This window comes from Lycium barbarum, chromosome 8, assembly GCF_019175385.1.
Source record: "Lycium barbarum isolate Lr01 chromosome 8, ASM1917538v2, whole genome shotgun sequence".
Taxonomy (NCBI): domain Eukaryota; kingdom Viridiplantae; phylum Streptophyta; class Magnoliopsida; order Solanales; family Solanaceae; genus Lycium; species Lycium barbarum.
Genome location: NC_083344.1, coordinates 100806068 through 100826228, shown reverse-complemented (window position 1 = coordinate 100826228; position 20161 = coordinate 100806068). Strand labels below are relative to the sequence as shown.

General features: G+C 34.5%; 1 protein-coding gene and 1 long non-coding RNA gene across 5 annotated transcripts; both read right to left on the bottom strand.

The window, feature by feature from the left end:
• Nucleotides 1-4029: 4029 nt before the first annotated feature.
• On the bottom strand, nt 4030-8063 carry LOC132606442 (uncharacterized). Of its 2 annotated transcripts, none has more exons than XM_060319940.1 (5): nt 7056-8063; nt 6854-6940; nt 6327-6413; nt 5395-5770; nt 4030-4827 (listed from the first exon to the last, which is right to left on the bottom strand). In XM_060319940.1, the coding sequence occupies exons 1-4, from the start codon at nt 7233-7235 to the stop codon at nt 5567-5569; spliced, it is 558 nt and encodes a 185-aa protein (XP_060175923.1). In that variant the 5' UTR covers nt 7236-8063; the 3' UTR covers nt 4030-4827; nt 5395-5566. The 2 variants fall into 2 exon arrangements, with proteins under 2 accessions (XP_060175923.1, XP_060175925.1); XM_060319942.1 differs by having other exon boundaries at nt 7134-8063.
• A 4915-nt stretch (nt 8064-12978) lies between these two features.
• Nucleotides 12979-19673, bottom strand: LOC132606441 (uncharacterized). 3 transcript variants are annotated; one of them, XR_009569873.1, is made up of 5 exons: nt 19524-19673; nt 17943-18707; nt 17436-17492; nt 16099-16738; nt 12980-13363 (listed from the first exon to the last, which is right to left on the bottom strand). It is a non-coding gene; the product is annotated as an uncharacterized LOC132606441 (long non-coding RNA). The 3 variants fall into 3 exon arrangements; XR_009569872.1 differs by having other exon boundaries at nt 12979-13363; nt 16099-17492; XR_009569874.1 differs by lacking the exon at nt 19524-19673 and adding an exon at nt 18995-19516 and having other exon boundaries at nt 12979-13363; nt 16099-17492.
• Nucleotides 19674-20161: the final 488 nt, after the last annotated feature.

The window sequence follows — 20161 nt, the reverse complement described above, 5'->3', positions numbered from 1 at the left end:
CCTCTATTTATAGGATTCCCTTGTGGGCCCCCAATACAACACAATAAACCTTTATGAATAAAACCCTAAAAAGGATAAGGCTGATTCGTACGGTCTGACACCCGTACGGTTGTCAAGGCAAATAGCAGAACGGTTTTATGACGCGTGGCAACCTCACAACTGGTTATCCTTACCAATGGACACGCTTATCTGGGGCAAGAAAATCCGGACGAATGAACATGCTTATTTTGGTTCGGGTCAGCTGTGTCCGGTACATCATTTCCAGTGTGGAGCAAAGATTGAACGTGCTCGTACCCATTTGGAACTATCTTTGGCCCCAGCGTCATCGGTCATGCGTTGACCCGGTTTTTACCGTATACAAATACTAGTGTCATTTGGCTCGTGCTAAGCCCGAGCCCAAATCGACGTTAAAAATTAATTTTAGATTTATTTAAAAAAAAAAATAATTGGCTCTTACTTCTTTGTTTTAGTAATATTAGTTTAACGCTTTCTAAAAGATTCCAAAGTACAAAAAGGTATCTGAAAGTTAAAGGAAAATAATTTTCTTAGTTTATATATTAGACTTTTCAAAACAAAAATCAAACAAGTGAAAGCTTTTCTAATTTCTATTTTACTAAAACTTATTGAGATTATATTCTCCAATGATCGAAATTGAGAATTTAATATGTAAAATTTTCTCTGAATTGAGCAAATATTAACTCAATCATTTTTTCAAAATGAACTTCCAATACTCAATTAGTGTCAAAAATAGATAATGCTATAATATTGTTGTACGATGAAATCAATAAAGTTAACTTATAAGTAAATATAAATAATTAAAAGCCTTGTTATTACAAGATACTTTTGTAGATGTTCTTTCAAATTAAATCATACAAAAAATACTGAAAAGCCAAGATGCATGTTAAAAAATCCGTAACGTTTTTTCATTTTTTTTTTTAAATTTAATGAACTTTTTTATGGAATGTAGATTGCAATAATTTTGTCATGCTAAACTTAACTATTTTTTATCTTAAATTATATAAAATATTGACTATCCCGTATTTTAATATTAAAAAAAAGTGAAAATATACTTTTTTGCAATTGTTTAATATTATGATTGTCCGGAGATCAAATTGCATTTTCTTTAACTAATTTTTTTTTCTAATATTTTCAGAACATATATGAAACAAATGTTTTATAGTTCCTCTTTTAATATATTCATTTATTACGTAAATTTTATGTTGAAATTATGCGCACATAAAATTAGATAACCTTACTTTGGAATTCAGTTTTAGATTGAGATGGGAGGACTATAATTTACATTTTTGATACATTTTAAAATATTTTAACAATGATATAAGTTATTTGTGTTTATTCTTTTAAATTAAAATTTAATCCCATCTTAAGTGAAAACTTTGTTAGTTACTAATGTTTGCAAGCATGTACGAAACAAAATTACAGGAGAAAATAAAACAAAATATACTTTACATTTATCAGGCGAATAAAAGTTTAAATAGCAAATGATAAATGGTAAGTAACATCAAGAAAATTCATGTGAGGACTACAAAAATGGGTATTATGTCCCATATATAGAGTAGTAATGTTGTCCTAAATAGAATCCAATATCAAAGATGAGTATACCAACATCAAATTCATTCATTGTTTAATGTCATTCAGCTTAAAAAAAATTCTTTTTGGGATTAAGAACTCAATTTTTATTTCTAAAATAAATCAGAATGTTCTTAGGAACATAAAATAGCATCAAGGTAAGTTTGATAAGATTTGACAAAAATGATCTTGAAGAACATTTTCTCAAAGTTACTTAGAGTCTGTTTGGATTGGCTTATAAGTTGTTTATAAGTTGCTTATAAGCTGTTTTCAGTTTTTTTGAGTGTTTGACTGGCCAGCTTAAAGTCATTTTGTGCTTAAAATAAGCTTCAAAAAATAATTGGGCCCATTTGACTTAGCTTATCTAAAGCAGCTTATAAACTGAAAACAACTTATAAGCCAAAAAAAATAAGTTAAACCACCCCAATTTATTTTTTTTAACTTATAATCTGTAAACAAATTATAGACATAAGCCCATCCAAACAGGCTCTTGCTCCAAATATACAATTTTTCATGAATTATTCAACTTTGTGCATACTGTAACAAGAAAAAAAGATGGCGTACAACATTTGCTGGCATCATCACCTTTTATGCCTTTTTGGGGAGTTTAAAATGTCATGAGAGATGTCTAAATTTACAGAAATGTTTGAGGGCAACTAAGGTAATAATTTAGTAAATCGAGGCTGGAAAGAGACTTGATAAGAAGATACTTTTTCTTGTCCCATTGCAACCAAAAAAGGCATCTTGATTAGTGTGTCAATCACTAACTCCATAAATAGTCCAACTTTCACAAAATAATGTACAACAACAAATGCATAGCTAAATTCCAATTCTAGCAAAATGCAAATCCTTTTAGTTAGTAAATTACCCAACCAAATGGTTGACATGTAATCAGGGACGACAAAACCCTTGGATTGTCCCTTATTACATATAGTAATGTTAATTAGATAGTTAGACAATTGAATATATACAATAATCTATATGCCTATGGAAAACATTTATCATCTTTCCAAAGAGCAGTCTAAAGTCTTGGTCAACTTTTAGTCTTTTATGTACATAAAGTTATTGAGAGTTAGTTTCACGTCCCTACAGTCTACTCTGAATTTACATAACTCCTCCCCCCCCCGCCCCCCAAAACACCCCCGGGTCTGTTCCAAACTATTCAAAAATTAGAGTATTCTTGAAGGGGAAATGAAGACTTTGAAATTCTTTGAGGAATATACTGGTACATTTTGTTTAAGCAGCACCTACATTTAGTTGATAACTGTTGCTATTTCTAATATTTTGTAAGTTGGAATCTATCTCTCATTCTGATTATATGACCCTTTTAAGAATATAGTCTAAAGCTCCACGACTTAGACAATATACCATATTACCATGTTTGAGAATTTTCTTCTTCAAGAAATGGGCATAATTTACCAATTTATCCACACATGCTAGCTCATTCCATTTCCTCCACCAGTTTATCTTGGCTGGAAGTCCTCCTTCACTGTCAAGAGGCCCACAGACAGCAAGTTGAAACACCTCCATTTTCCCTAGCTAACAGGTCAGATGCAAGCAAGTGATTATAGATGTGAACTATACTTCGTCTACCTACAGTAATATCAAGGTTGTACTAACATAAAATTTTAGGGTTAATTTCACGGATGATCATTTAACTTTCAATTTACCGAACGAAAGTCGAACTACTAATTTTTGTGATCGAAAAATAATTCAAGTATATAGACCTATATATTACAGAAAACAATAAACACCAGAAAATGTTGTATGATCCTGAAAAAAATGCTAGTAGGCTGCCACGTCTATATTGTCAACTTGTAAATTTAGTCACGTCAGTATCTCCATTAACATAATATATCACTTAAAACCCATTTTTCGACCACATCTAATGGCTGATATTTCACCCATAATGTTTTTTTTTTCAAACAGGCCAGAAAATAAATTATTTTTTAAAGTGCCGTCACGTAGATATGGTACATCATGGCTGTTTTTTTTTCTTTTTTTTTTTAAGCGTGGGCCACGAAAATGGGTTATGTTTTTAAAGTTGTGCACATGGATAATATGTATAATGAGCTGCTGAAGTGGCAACCTACGTGTGTTTCTAGGAGTATTGTGGTTAACTTAGCAAAATTCAGGGGAGACAAATGAAAAGGACACTTCTTATTATTATAGGATTTTAAATATTGTTCAAGTCTTGCAACCAGTCCGCATTTGAAGTGCAATAACATTTCTTGCTTGTTTCCACTTTAGTTACAAAGATTCATTACAAGAAAAACATTGGAAGCCTTTGGATTCATCCAGAACTCACTTCTTCGTGCTTTTAATGTTTATGTACGTTTAGCTCTTCATTTCGTACCACTATAAATAAACTCCATTTAGCGCTGCGGCAAAACCTCTATAGCTGGTAAAGTTAGCAGAAAGGACAACTACATAAAATAGACATGAAGAAACAAAAAGCCAAGTTAAAATTAGAGGCTCTGTTTACTCATACCAACTGACTATACACAACGATATTCCACCTTTTGACATAGATTTTTCCTCTTTTTTCCTTTCCAGTGATCAAGCAATTAAATTTCAGTATGGATAATAGAACAAAGTTGCTTCAACAGTACATCCCCAAAAAGACACCAAACACCTTCAAATACGCGGGTAAAACTGCATATTTGCATCCAAACCCCACGTTCCACCAATCGTTTCTTGAAGTTTTGCCAAGTGCTTCCTACCGTTAAGATGTGAAGGCATACCAATCTAGCCAGGGCACCTAATGTTACAAAAACTACACCACAGCTTAGAATTATGACTAGCACCACCATTTCTTCACTTGCTTCTGCTTTTCATGTTGTCCAGTAGCTCCTAGTTGGACCTTTTCTTTAGGTTTCTCATTAGTACTGTGCTTTCTTTGAGTTGAAATTACATGTTTTACTTGCTCCTGCTTAAGCTTGTCTGGCATACTTGAGAAGTAAAAGGTGGGTTTCTATCAGTTTTGGCCGCTTTCCTGCGAGTTTCTAGCTCTTCACTATTTTCCCTATGTTTCCTCCCTAGAAGATGGCACTTCAGGTCATGCTCTGAGGTGGTTGTCACTTGACATACAGCACAAGTCCACTCTGTCTGGACGTTCTTTACGGAATCAGTCTCTGAGAGTTTAACCTTCTCGGCATCTGCTGGAAGCACTGTTTCCTTTATCTGCACACCTGTTGTTTTCTTCTCAATCTGAATTGGATTTTGCTTCACACGTTTAACCTGCAGTTCCACGGAGGACATTTTAATCACTGGCATACAGATTATTTTTGCTTGATTATAGAAAAATAAATACTAGGCTAGAGTAAAAAATTAAGAGCTTCAATTCTCTCCCTTTTTAGTGGCTTCAGATGTTCACAGGAGAAACTGAGGTTAGAGAATATAACTAAGATAAATGAATCTCGCAAACTTCATAGCAGGAAAGTTTACAAAGTGCACCAGTTTACTTTCGGGTTACTCAGTGATTGTTTTAGCATATACAGAGTTTCTTCTTAAGTTTAAATGATAATGTTACTTGATCTCAGAGTGCAGTATCAATTGCCATCTTTCGCATTTCGCTTGATTGATCAGCCTAATCTTTTTGTCTTCATGTACAGCTAAGCCTCACCCGCACTTTTCCTAACTTGACCAACAAGAGTATCACTAGCAGCTAATGAGCTATTCTCATGGAACATCATGCTCTACTCCCCTTTTGAACAATCGCTTGCTTAAGATCTTCTCTATTGGGCTGATCAGTATTTGTGAAGGCATAATATCCCAAAAATGACCAAGGCATTAAAAAATAATAACCTGTTTGGGCTCAGCTGCTTCATTAGCACCGTGCTTCAATCCTGCTGCAGCTGCATGTTTTACTTGCTCCTGATTAAGCTGATTTGACTTAGTTGCAACAGGTGAGCTTCCTTCACTTTTGGCCGTTTTGCATGCAAGTTTTCAGCCCTTTACACTTTGCTTTATGTTTCCTTCAGTTAAGATGGGACTTCAAGTTTTGCTCCGAGGTGGTTGTCATTTGACATACTGCACAAGTCCACTCTGTCTGAACTTGCTTTGAAGATATAATCTCTGGAAGTTTAATCTCTTCAGCATTTGCTGGAATTACCATTTCCATGACCAGCACTCCTGTCGTTTTCTTCTCAATCTGAATTGGATTTTCCTTCACACTTTTGACCTGCAGGTCCACAGACATCTTAATCACTGGCATACAGATTACTTTTGTTTGAGTATAAAAGCACAAAAACTAGGCTAGAATACAGGTGGTACTGATGTTTAAGAATATTTAAGAGCATTAATTCTCTCCCTTTTTTAATGGCTTCAAATGTCTACAGGAGAAACAGAGGCTTGAGACCATACTAAGATATCTGAATCTAATGCAAACTTCAAAAAGAATTAATTTTACAAAATGCACCAGTTTAAATTTCAGGTTGCTTGGCGGTTATTACAGCATATACGAGGTTTCCTCTCGTTCTAAACGATAGTGTACTTGATTCAGTGTGTATATCATTTGCCATCTTGCACATTTAGCTTGATCGATGAGAGGATGAGCCTAATTTTTGTTTTCATATACAGTAAGCTTCATCTCAAGCTCTCCTTGTCATCAATCATCAATTAGCAACTTGTCTAATATTTCATCTATCAAGGAATCTAGAGCAATATTTGTGAACACATAATATCCCAAAAAAAAAAAAAAAAGTAACTAAGGAAATTCAAGGGTTAAGAAATATAACCTGTTTGGGCTCCGCTGCTTCATGTTTTGCCATATTCTCCATCACTGTGATATCTTCCCAAACAGGACCACTTCCTTCACGTTCTGTCTGATTAGGAAAACTATGATTGTTATTTATGGGATTTTAAGGAATGAAAGCATGTGCACAGAAAAAAGATTTTCACTAGAAAAGAACAAGCAATTAGTTCTGTTGTTAACTAAAGGAAAACTCAGACAGATTTGATGCTTTAATTGAGAAAACTGATAACTGCATAATGTTAGTACATTAACCTCTTCCTCCTGTACATACAATAGTCTAAGGGTTGGCAGGTACACTACTTCTGTGCAAGCGCATCATTTTATGAATTTGCTTGAAATAAGCAAATCACAAAAAATAGTGCATGATGTCATATATATGCAATCCATTTAACTTGTACTCAACTGCTAATGCAACATTTCAAATGGGATGAAAATGCCAATAAAACAGCAGCACAAGAAGTTAAAACTGTTTCATACAGTACAGGGATCTATGAACAACCGGTGAGGCACCTGGTTGGGGGTGAGCGCTCCTTCTTCAGCACTAGCATCAGTAGGCTTGATCTCTTCTGCATGATGATCCGAAGTATAATCCTTGGACTGCAAATAGGAGATCATGATAATTACAATCAAGCCTGAAGTTGCTATAAAATCCAGTGGAATACGTAGTCATACATTTTCTTCAATTAGCAGTCTCAACTTTTGTATAACTGACCGATGTAGCATCAAAACAAGCGCGTGTCCATTTCGGTAATGAACTGGCTACTCCTTGCTGAAGTAATGTCTGACATACCTTGTTTGCAATAAGTTTCTCGAGAGCATCAGATCCATTTTCTTCGAGACACCTCTCTGCCACAGCCAGAAATGTTTCATTCTTGAGAGATGGATCCTCCATTGGCTTGTTAAACCAGTCAGTAACAGTTTGGAGGATGACAGACAAGCAAAAATATAGAAGGCGTTAGTAAACATAACAGGAATCATTAAACTGCCTGATACTATCGTGCAGTTTAACCGGAAAACATGGACGAATGAGATTTTGATAAAGATAACATGCACCATTAAACTGCGGTATCACCAACCAACATATGGTTATTAATTTAATATATGGCCACAGTTAATGAAAAGATATTAGTATATGCAACAGGCGTAGTTTCTCCTGCCAACCATGTATATTGCACAATTTTTCTTGATATGCTTCAGCAAACTAGCTCTTGAAATCCTCAACTTCTCACCAAGGGAATTTAAGAAACACAAGCTAGAACAGACATATAACTACCAACATAGACGAGTAACTGAAATAAGTGCATTATAACACTTTGAGGTTCACTTGAAAAAGATTCTGTCACAATTCAATAAGTCAATGTAAGGGTATGGATCCAGAAACAAAGTGTAATTACATGAGCAGGGTACAAGCACAAAAATGTGGATATGAAGCATATATTTGTTCTGTTGGGTTTAATATCAAGTAGATATCTGCCTACCAGGTAAGGCCACTAATTGAGGATATCATAAGTTCATTAATCATTAACGTCTTGAGTTTAGCCTAATTTTTCTTCAAGACAGAGAAAAAATTTATTCAATGATCTTACAGAAAGTTAATCTAATTAACAAGCGTCAATGTTCAAAGAGTTCCTATTTCCATATGATTTAAAGAGGATTATGAAAGGAATACACATAAAATAAAGGTTACAAATTTATGGCCCTTTTAATGTAGCCAGCTAAGAGTACAGCACATTACCATTCAATAAGCTTCTCAAATACGTGCTCGAACAGAGAAATAAAGGAAAAGATGGTCCAATATGTGACTAGCTTCCTCATGTGATACTTGGGGCTAGTCTCAATCGCTCGGATTGAAGCACATCTGCGGTTCCACAAAAGAATTGGTAAACATTACCAGTAACAAACAAAGTTATTACACCAGCAACCAACATTGGAAATGAAAGCATTCAATATTTGAAACTTTTTTATGCCTTAGGGTGCGCTTGGCCAGGGGCATAGCTACCTTTAGTGAAGGGGGCCCAATTGAATTCCCTCCGCCTGAATATTACACTAAGATAAAAGGATAAAACAACTTTTCCGATATATAGAAATTGTTGAATCCCCTCGAGCTCTAACATAGTATAAAATCTTAGATGCCACATTTTTACTTTTTTTAATCTCCTTGTTCAAATTCTTGGCTCGGCCACTGCATTTGGCATGGAGAAAAATGTTTCATTAGAAAACATTTTCTATGAAGAAATGTCTGTATGAGGAAAATGCTTACACTAAAACAAAAAAAATCACTTTGAAATCATTTAGTTAATTATTTATTTGATCGGGTATAAAAGTAGGTGACTTATGGTAATCTAATAGTTGACAACAACACGAAATAGAAGTTGGGATATTTTAAAGGGATAAGGGTAAAAAGCACACCTCAAGTGTCACTTTTTTTTTTTTTTACTTGAACTGTCCGGTGTGAGGGTTTCTACCTAAACTATCACTAACGAGTTACTCCCTCTGTCAAATTTCGAGAGTCAAACAAGAAAATATTTGATCGCGATTTATTCGTTCGCTATTTAAATATTTTCAAATGTTTATTACTGTAACTTATGTTACTTTTTATCTATTTTCTAACTATGTAAATTATTTTTCAAAAAACTCAAAGATTATATTATCGAAATCCGAATTGTATTACATACATAAATTGGGATAGAGGGAGTAGCAAAACTCAAACCTCAACTATCGGTTGTTTACTTTTCCTACCTAATAGTTGTAACATCACATACTATGTGCAAAATAGACTTGTAAAGGACAAAGGACAATTAATGACTAGGATAACCCAGAGCAAGTACCGGCCTGCAAATACGGTAGACCAAAAATCGAGAGTATGAATACATGCAATATGCATACTCCAATATGTAGACTCATGCATATACGTACAATGCTGGGAGAAAAAAAGGTAGACAAAGCTAAAGTCTTGTTTATTTAAGACAACTTGGCAAGATTTCATGTCCCAAGTTTCATTTTTAACAAACAACAGATAATGGAGAAAGAAAATAAATTTAACAAGCAAGGAAATCGATCAAGTGAAGTGTATATCTGAGAAAACCCATTTTGGAAAATTTTCTTCACTTTCCTTTGTTGCAATTTCATCAGCTTGAGTTCTATCAAGTTCTTGAGTTTCTATGATCACAAGACTTTTTGAAGATGAAAAGAAGTAAACAGTTTTCAAAAATAGGTCTTTCTTTTCCGGTAATAACAAAAATATCCTACTAATGGTGTGTTGTAAAGTGGAAAGGGCAGGTCAATTTTGGAAAATTAATATAATTGACCTGTCTTTCTATGTTCTAATAAAAAAAAAAACATTGAGTTTTCATTTTTTTTTAATGTAATTGGAACTAACGCCCTAGTTAATGAAAGCTCAGTCACCATAGTCCTCTCAACTTTCTTTTTCTCCTGTGATGCTATTCCTTTCTTATTATTTTCACATCTGTACACCTGACTTGTTCTTAATTTTGGCTGACATTTGCAAAATGGGAATATTCAAATTCGTTGCTTTTTAACACATTTACATTGTCACGTATAGTAAAGGCTGAACACATACGAAAACACCTAAAATTGATACGATTTTTCGTCTAGACATCTAAATTTAGAGTGTTCTTATTGGGCACTTACACTATCTGAAATCTATTCCAATTAGACATTTTTTGGTGAGTTTGACACATAGAGTGAATTTCACCCAATATAGACTTGTAAAGAGCCCCAAAAAATAGGTTTTTTTTTTCTTTCTATTTCCTCCTCCTCCTCCTCCTCCTCCTCCTCCTGAGTTGTTTAAGATTGTTTCTTCCTCTAATGGGTCGTTTGGTAAGAAGACAAGTTATGCAGGAATTAGCAATACAGAAATTTGTAATGTAGGAATTACTATACAAGGATTGTAATGCTAGGATTATTTTTTTATCAAGTGTTTGATTTACTGTACTAAAAATTAGATATGCCATGTATAACCTAAGCTTGTGTTCTGTTTAAAGTTGTACAAAAATCCTTGTTTAACAATACCCTTGATTTTCTTTTGGGATTTTCTATTTCATTAAATTGGGTTAAAGGTATGAGCTAGTTGACTACAATATACCCAGTGAAATCCCACAATGTGGGGTTGGAGAGGGTAAAGTGTACGCAGACCTTATCCTATCTTCCAAGATAGGGAGGCTGTTTCCGAAAGACTGTTGGCTCAAGAGAAAACATGAAGAGAAAAGGTCAGATAAGTACAAATAGCTCAAAGCAATATAAAAATGCAACTAATGAAAGCGAAAAAGCCCTAACAAAGCAATCTGAGAAAAAAGAAGCAGTGACTATTATAGATAAATAAGATAGTCGAAGTACGTATGAGCTAGTTGACTATTGTACAAAAATTGTAGTATTATATTTTTGTGGGATTTCCTATTTCATGTAATAAGCTAGAAGAAGAACAATTTTCTCACCATGTTTGTTAGTTTTTTTAAAAAATCGCAGTTGCAGACAAAAGTACTTTACCGTTTCTAATAAGATTGTGTATAAAAAAAAAATTGAAAAAAGGGTTGAGGGGTAGTTTAGTCATTCAGTTATTTTATCCAGGTATAGTTAAAATTGGTAAAAAATCATAGTTGAAGACAAAAGTACCTTACCTGGTATAAGATAAGACCGCCTATGGTGCATAAGTTCTACTAGAAAAGTGCAAATTACAAGGGATTTTGTTGGGGACTATACATGAAATTTCGCAAGTAACTAAGTTTCCTGCGGATTTTCTTACAAAAAAAAAATCCGATGAAAAGTGGCTAATTATTACCTGCGAATTTCTAAATCCCCAGATTTTACCTGGGAATTTTGATTCCCATGTAAGTTACTTGCAAATTTTTTTGCCAAAAAAAAAATAAAAAAAAATTCCTTACAAAATTTTCGCGGGCAAATCCATATGAATATTATATGTAAACAATTTTGTGTAAAATATTTGTGAAAAAGAAGAATTTTACAAATATTCATACTCGCCAAACAACTTCCGAGATTATAATTGCTGACGGACCCCACTTCAGATCATGACATCATGTTAAGTTACACGCTGGGTTATAAAAGCCTAGATTTTACTTCCTCATCCAATGTGGTACAATTTTTGTTTTTTTTTTGGGAATTGAAAGAGATTTTATTAATCACATAGTGTAGGCAGAGGCGGACCCAGGATTTTGAGTTCGGGGGTGCTGGATCCAGGAATTTTGAGTTCGGGGGTGCTCTATTAACTATTTATATCTGTTTCCTTTATATTTTCTATACAGTTATACACTCCGTAACTGAATTTAATGGGTGCCGGAGCACCCAAAATTTCTACATAGGTCCGCCCCTGAGTGTAGGAAATACATAACCAAGGGAGAGAAAAGCCTATTCCTCCCTTCTCAGATACAAAACCAAAACACAGCCTAACCTATCCTCTAACTCCATAGGAGTAAATCACAAAACCAAAACTACAGGAAATTTGCAATACAGTTCATTAGCCTATTGTTATTCCTGCTCCGTATACACAGTGCCAGCTTGACTTGATGGAGCAACACTTCCATAGGAGTTTCCTTTTGTTGAAATATTCGCGCATTTCTTTCAGTCCAAATGCTGTAAACCATAGCAGCTAGACTGCCCTTGAGTACAGTTTCTCTAGCATTCTTGCCCCTTGCCATCTGTTTCATGTCCATTTAGCCTCCCAATTCAGAATTGACCTCTTCCAGTTCTGTCATTCAAGCATTTTCCTCCAGAGAGTTCGAGTGTAAGGACAGTCAAAGTAAAGATGAGCAGCATTCTCTGGGACACTGGAGCAAAAAATACACTTTGCAGCAACTGAAATTCCCCATTTGATTAGTAGATCTTTGGTCCTCAGCCTACCATGTTAGATTAGTAGATCTTTGGTCCTCAGCCTACCATGTAGTTGTAGCCAAAGTATAAACAATTGTTTAGGTTCAGCAAGGTTGTGACAGATGAGTTGCTTCCATGCCATATTAGGTACATCTCCTCTCAATCTTTTGTAAGCCGCAACTATAAGAAACTTGCCTCTATTCAATAATGTGTTTTGATCTCCCAATGTCTCCTAATAGCTCCTCATGTGAATAATTTTCCTAACCATCCATGATGCTTGAGTAGGAACTTTCATATCATTCAAATTCTGTTGTTTTATGTAGTACTAATATCTGTACCAACACGTTGCGCGGTCGTGGAAAACATTGAAGATGGTGCTGAGTAGTTATATTTTTTGAATTTATAAAAGAACTAATAATCTTTGTTGATTAAACAAACCTCGTAATTCGACTATGAATTATTTACAATGAATAAAAGGCATGTTACCACTGGATTAATAATGATTTTTTTACGTTAGCAGCTTATGTAAGTTAAATTCTCATCTTTGAGAGTTAAGACTTTAACCACTTGAAAGTGAAAGGAAAAGCCTCAAATATAATACCCCTAGTTAAATTAAAATTATATGACGACTTCATTTTAATAAGATTATATGACTACTCTATCAAAATTAAATGCTGCTTTTAGCTTTGCGAAGTGTCCTTACTTTATCTCTCTTGTATCTGTTTCTTCCTATGCTGTAAAGTTAATGATGAGGTAAATCAAATGAAAAATCAAACACCCCGTATTATCATCAACATAGAGATATGCACATTGGTAAGATATCTTTAAAGGCAATGATAGTAAAGAATTAAGATAGTATCACGTTCACCGTCTTAAGATTACAGAGAACCATAAACAAAATCTCAAATCTTTAGAATTATAAATAAGCCATTAAATAGGTAAACGACTTTCTGACAATAGTAAACTCAAACTACCCAAAAAATCAGAGATTACATCCCAGAGATGTAAGCAGCAATAGATGGCGTAGAAGCTGGTAATAGTCACTATGTTCCTTTTGTCAAAAAATCTCGGAGTTTCTAGTCGTCATCGATTCGAGCTTCTTTTGGCATCCAGTAGGCAGATTCTTTATGTGGAACTTCATCTCTGAAGAAGATGAAGTAATTTCTTTGTTGTTCCCTATATGCACATATGTAAGTCAAAGACACAATCAATTTAAAAGGGAAGTCGATAATTACCTTAAAAAGTGTGGAAAATTTTATTTTGGCGTACAACGATATTTGCACATCTAAGTAAAAATATAACCAGCTGCAAAATGCTATCACGAAAATGAAAGAAGCAGTCAAACTAAAAAAGCATTATCACCAGAATCTTTCATTCATCACAAGTAAATTATATCTTCATCAGAAGATAACACTGAAAAATGAAGGTTGAAACGAACGACCACATTCAGGTTTAATGGCCAGTGAAGAATTCTTTTGGCTTTTGTTAAGTGACTGAGATCATTTATTTTCTCTTTATAAGTCAATTATTAATACTCTTCTTATACGTGAAAATAAATTAAAGGTTGTTAAAGTGATTCTTTAATAGAATACTCCACTTCCGGATACTTACTATACTTATTTGTATCCTATTAGTAAAAGAGGATAATATTTTTTTTTGTCCTACAAAGAATACGCAATACAATAATTAGATGAAAATGAAACCAATCACTATATACAACATAGGAATCACAGGTAGCAATGAAGTGGAAAATATTTTCTATGACAGAAGAAATAAACCTGCAAATGGCTCAATAAAGAAGAACATTTGTCTGGTTCAAGATTAGCTCAATTTTAACACACAAAAAAGGTGAAAAGAGGTATAGCAAGGCAATTCATATGTTCTTTTTGAAGAGAAACTATTAGGAGTTTAGGTAAAATAAATCTTTTGTAACTTAGTTGTAGAAACCACCACCAATAAGCAGGAAAATAATGAGCAAGCATTAATAACTTATGAATTTAATGTTGATGTTATAGTGATAGGACCTTTAGTTTGTCAGTAATAATTAAAGGTCTCTTTTACATCCATTTTCAAGAGATTTGGACAATGGCAAAATGCAAATTTAACACTATTGAAAGAAAAAAATTGATTTTTTTTTGAGAAGGTAACATAAAAAAATAAAAAAGTTGAAATTTTTCCCATAGTGAAATCTAAAGTGCATCTTATAATGCAGCAATAAAAGAGGTATCAAGAAAACATGGCCAAATTCAAAAAGAGTTGATCTGAAGAGAGGAGGGAGGCAACAAAGTGCATTACCGGTTATATTTTCATAAGAAAATAGAAAACACAGAAAAAAGAGTATTGCAAGGGAGAGTGCTTAAGCACATTGAGAATTCAAGAAATCCAGAGACCTTACTTTTCGCATGATGCAGACCTTACTGTTAATAGAGACGAAATCGGAAAATATCCTAATGAAGCATACACTATTATATTTTCGTAAGAAAATAGAAAATAAAGAAAAAACAGTATTGCAAAGGAGTGTGCTTAAGCACCTTGAGAGTTCAAGAAATCTAGAGACCTCACTTTTCGCATGATGCAGACCTTACTGTTAATAGAAACGAAATCAGAAAAATATTCTAATGAAGCATACAACTATTCTTTCCTCCGGATAAAATCTAATTTATACCATCCAGAAACACACTGAAAAAAAACTAAACAAAAGAGAGTGAACTGGAGAGAGATTGTTAGCGACATTATTATTACTATCGAAGATTGGAGATCATCTACAGGAGAGCTTCTTACAGCCCAAAGAATGGGGCGAAAATTTTCAGGCTCTCTAGAACCCAAGCATAGGTAGCTACTATAAATAAACCCATGAAATTCCCACTAAGATACATGGTTCATGAGTTTTTTTCGTGGTGTTACTGTCAGTTATCAAGCAAATGGAACAGTGGAGTCCTATAAATCCTCCTCATAAGCAGATTTGAGACACCTAAGCTTAAATGACTAAAGAACATGAATGATAGTAATCCATGAGGACGATATGCCACACATTTAAGTGGAATTCACGCAAGCAATAGATTAAATATGGGAGAAATGGCCCAACCGGTAATTGTAAACTCACTGCAAGAAATCTTAAGGTGAAATGATTTACAACCACACAAATATCTATGGTTTGTTTTAGACCACAAGTTTCAAAAGTCCTCATTTCTTTCTTAAACTCCGCATCTAGTCACACGATATCACATTAATTGGGGCAGAAGGAGTGGCACTTATATTTATACAACATCACAATAGCATGAAATAAGTCAAACAACAATTGGAACAATGTTATAAAATTAACAGCAACAATAATAATCTCGATGATTTACTAAAGAAAATTTTACCACTTCTCAAGATCGTTTTCCTATTATATATAGTCAGTTTCTTCGTAGAGGACATAAACCATTTACCATGCTCTAGTGAAGCAAAATCAAATTTTTGTAGAGTCATACCAGTAACACCTTCTCAAAGAGACATCTTTAATGGCCTAGTTATTAAAAAAGTGACATTAAAAGCTCTAGGGAAAAAAAGAAATTAAACACATGAATCAAAATTGAGTTTCAATACAACACAATTCATGGGTAAAGAATATCTCAAACTTGTATATGGAAACAATCTATCTATATCTAGTAGGAGAGGCAAAGAGACCTGCACCACATCTAGGCCAAAAAGTGAAACTAAATCTGCTGGAGAATCTAAATGAAACAGGTGATCGATCCTAGTGTACATAGTACAGGACGAAACAAACTTAGAAACCCGATAATGCAATGTGGAAATCAAACACTCTCCATAAATCCCGAGAACGCTATGGAATACATTCAAATCTGACCACAAATCCTGAAACCACATTACATAAATTATTCCAAGAAAGGAGAAAATATTATGTTTACCTGTGGGTGAAAATTTGAGAGATTCTTCATTGATTTTTTTTGTTGGAGAACAATTCACCATTTTGGATCTTCTTTTTCTCACACATGCTACAATGAAGATCGGAATTCAGCCACTTATTTATCATCTTCACCAAAATAACCCAGTTGTCCCTTGTCACGACCCAACTAGGGCCCACGACGGGTACTCGGGGCTAACCGCCGAGCACCGCTCGTTCTGTCGCTCGTTTTACTCATTTAATGCTCTTTTTATCATCTTTATACTCTTAGCGTAGGAAAATCATATTTCATATGAAAACACAAAATACTTTCATATACATGTGCCTTTAGGATATCAAAATAATACATACATACATATATATATATATATATATATATATATATATATATATATATACAGTGGCGACCTCGTGAGACCATCTAACCCGCACTGCGTATCTACGAGCCTCTACTGGAGTACTGAACATAGGGACGGGACAAGACCCCGTCGTGCCCAAAATACACATGCATAGCTATACATATACACACAAGAGAATAATCATAAGCACCTCCGGGACAATAGAGGGCTTCCAATCAGCTGACAGCTACTACGGATCTGGATCGAGCTCTCCTCCCCGTCTACCTGTGGGCATGAACACAACATCTAAAGAAAACGGACGTCAGTACGAACATTGTACTGAGTATGGGAGGCATAAACAACGAAATAAGACAATGATGTAAAGAAGATATCAGTATAGCACATCTGAATTTGACTGTCAAGTATAAAGAAGACAAGTCATGCTGTCTTACTTATGCTCATCATCATATCATATATGCATCATGTATAGACTGCCCATCCATATCGGATCGGTGTGATAATCATAACATGAGCCTGCGTCCAGGCCTCCCGCGTCCGGGGTAACATCTCATGCCGCCCACTAGTGGTGGTTACCCATGCCATCTGGCCATGGTGTATCGCATAGCTGCCCGCCTTGGCGGTGACTGCCCGGCCAAATAGGCGTGGTGTAATAGTAATATCATCACAATATTCTTAACTTATCATAATACATGCATAAGGCTCAAGATCAACCATATTTTATCGGGGTGACGTAAGGTCGTGATCCCCCGATTGCATTATGGAGCAATCATTGACATTCTGCCTCACCTTGAAGGGATTAGCATATAAGGTGAGTGTAAACAATAAATAACATCATTAGAATCATTAAACTTTAACTGATTACCTTGTGTAACCAATTATGGACATAGGCTCATATCTTTCGGGACTTAAGAAGTTCATGGATAAGAAAGAAAGTACACCACAGGATTCATGCCATTAGAAAGAAAGGACTAGCCTCACATACCTTTTATGTTTAACTAAGCTATCGTTTGCTTGTTCTCCTTCAATGTCACGTTTCTACCTTCAAGAGAGAATTCGCATTAACGTTAGTTAATCGACTATAAAAACGTGCTACTATTTCTAGGAAAATTGGGCGGCACTTCCTTTGTTTATACTACTTTTCCCATATTCTATATTAACTCCCAAACGCTCACAACAACGTTCACAATATTGAAATCAACAATCATCATTTACATGCACTAACCACAATCCACCATTTCTCTCTAATTTTTCCACATTTATACTTATAACTCACTATTGCGTTTCCTCCTATATAATACTTATTTCATGGTCTAAGCATCCTTTTCAACATATTCATAATCATAGCACATCAACATTTATGATTCCATCAACTACCATTCAATTGTGACACTATTCATCCATTTTAAGACCTATCTTCTATGTTTTCCTACCATTCAAGCATCTTAGCTTTCCAATACCTTAAACAACATGTTGAAGTCATGAAACTTACCTTAGATGATAGTGGAACAAGCCTAGAGTGGAATCCTTCCTTTTGCACCAAAACCCTACTTCACCTTTCTTGGAACTTCTTGGTTTGGATGAACTTCACTTGAGTTTCACACACCTTGTTTCATGGATTTAATGTTGTTGATAATTGATTTCCTTGGTATTCTTATGGTTGAAATGTTTGGAGAATTTTATAGAGAGTTCTTGAGTGGTGTAGATGAGAAATGAAATGAAAATGAATAAAAAGGGTCCATTATATTAATCACAAAATCTGATTTTTTTTATGAACAGTAGTCGGGATGCACAGTGGTCGTAAACCCACTTTACGGGCCTTATTCTGGTTTACGGTCCGTCCTTCGCGACCGTATTTAAGCATATCAAAACCAGAAAGGTTTGCTAGAGATCATGGCAATTTACGACTTAGTTTACGGACCGTATTTCGATTTACGGTCCGTATTCCAAGTCGTTTTTAACCATTTGAAGCATTTGACAGAAAGTTGAAATTTTTGAAAGGTTGGAGGACGATAGCAGTTTACGGTCCGTAAATCACTTTACGGGCCGTATTCCACTTTACGACCAACTGGATCAAAGTGCAAACTTGCAACTTTTCATTGTACGTTCGCGGGGAAATTTCCGAGGTGTAACATCCCTCCTCCATTGAACAACGACCACAAAACTCCACAGTTTTTAAGCCATTATTGTCAGCCCCTTTGTTGCCTCTCCTTATTCACCGCCTCACAGCCACCATCTAAAAATAGAACACTGAACACTGATACAAAAAGAACGAAGGAAGTCATCACCTTTCTTAATATAGTTCTATCAAATTGAAATAATTGCATAACCTTAATGAAATTGATACTCATAAATGTTTGTTTTCAAATCTAAGTAATTAATATGCTAACCTACTTATTACATCAATAAACATCATTCAAGAGTCCTTTTTACCACAATTTGTCATAAACCTTCAGCACAAACTATCACATATCAGTACTCAAATTGGATCACACAATTAAATTCAAAAAGAAAAATAAATAAAATAAGAACTCAAAAGTTTACCTAGTATGATAAAGATCGTGATTGATAGGAGTAATAGGAATCTGCGTGGCATTAGAATTTCCGTTGCAAACATAGAATACAAACGTCGTCGACGAAACCCCAGACACCAACTAACTCTACTTGGTTTGATCTGTGGACTGTTAATTTATTCTCTATTTTCAAATGGCATTGAAACAAAAATTGTTGATTATTGTTTGATGATTGAGTTACTCTATTTCTAGTGTGGCTAGAGTTGAAGCAAAGTAGAAATTGGAAGCGATGAAGAAGTTGGCTTCTTTTGAGAGTCTGAACAAGACTTTCATCAAATATGTTATGTGCAAAAGAAATAAGACAAAAAAATAAATAACCAATTTCATCCCATAATAAACCTTCAAATAGCCCATTTCGTCCTTAAAATCCTGTCTTACCCCCCACAAACTCATAAACACATATGTATCTGAAACATATTTGTATCATTTATAGTTTATACATGTGTGCATATGAAATGCAACAACAAATAGAAAAAACCTAAAAAAAATGGTTAACTTACCTGGGAAAATTGGAGGTCGGAACGTTGGTGGAAAGGATTGAAATGCAGTCGCAAGTATGGAGGAAAAGAAAGAAAGGGAGAAATGGGAGAGAAAGGCCATATGCGCTTAATATTAATAACTTTGAAAATTTAAATGGAGGTGACTTTTATGTTATGAAATTACCAGAGATGACTTGTAGGGACCACATTAAGTCAAAACCCAATTAAATTTGAGATTAAGAAAATTGGGGTTGAAATTGTATCTTATCAAACTTGTTAATCTTTTATAAAATACAAAAAAGACCCCAATCCAATCCAACCCCCCATTTATTTCAAACTCAACATCAGTCCATATTAAATCCCAAAGCTTTTATTCAAAACACACGATCGAGTCAATTGCTCCTTCAAACATTCAAACCCACAAACTAAACTCAACTACTGTGCTTCTTGAAACCGTCATCAACCTCTTCAAAAGCAAAATCAACGAACTGCTGCTCTCAGTTGTCTCTGTCTTCACTGTTGCACTCCATTTCTCTTAGGTAAAATTGCTCAACTTTTTCCTCTTTTAAAGTTAGGGTTTTGAAATCAAAGTGAGAAAATGATGATTTTGGTTAGAGAAGAAGAAGAATAACATGGGTTTGTCTGCAATGTTTTTTATT

Excerpts from the sequence above, each read along its gene's own strand:
- LOC132606442 (XM_060319940.1), bottom strand. The coding sequence starts at position 7,235 with ATGGAGGATCCATCTCTCAAGAATGAAACATTTCTGGCTGTGGCAGAG. Across the intron at positions 6,941-7,055 it reads CTTGTTTTGATGCTACATCG|TCCAAGGATTATACTTCGGA; the intron begins GTCAGTTATACA and ends TCCTATTTGCAG. Across the intron at positions 5,771-6,326 it reads AAGCAGCGGAGCCCAAACAG|GTCAAAAGTGTGAAGGAAAA; the intron begins GTTATATTTCTT and ends GTGGACCTGCAG.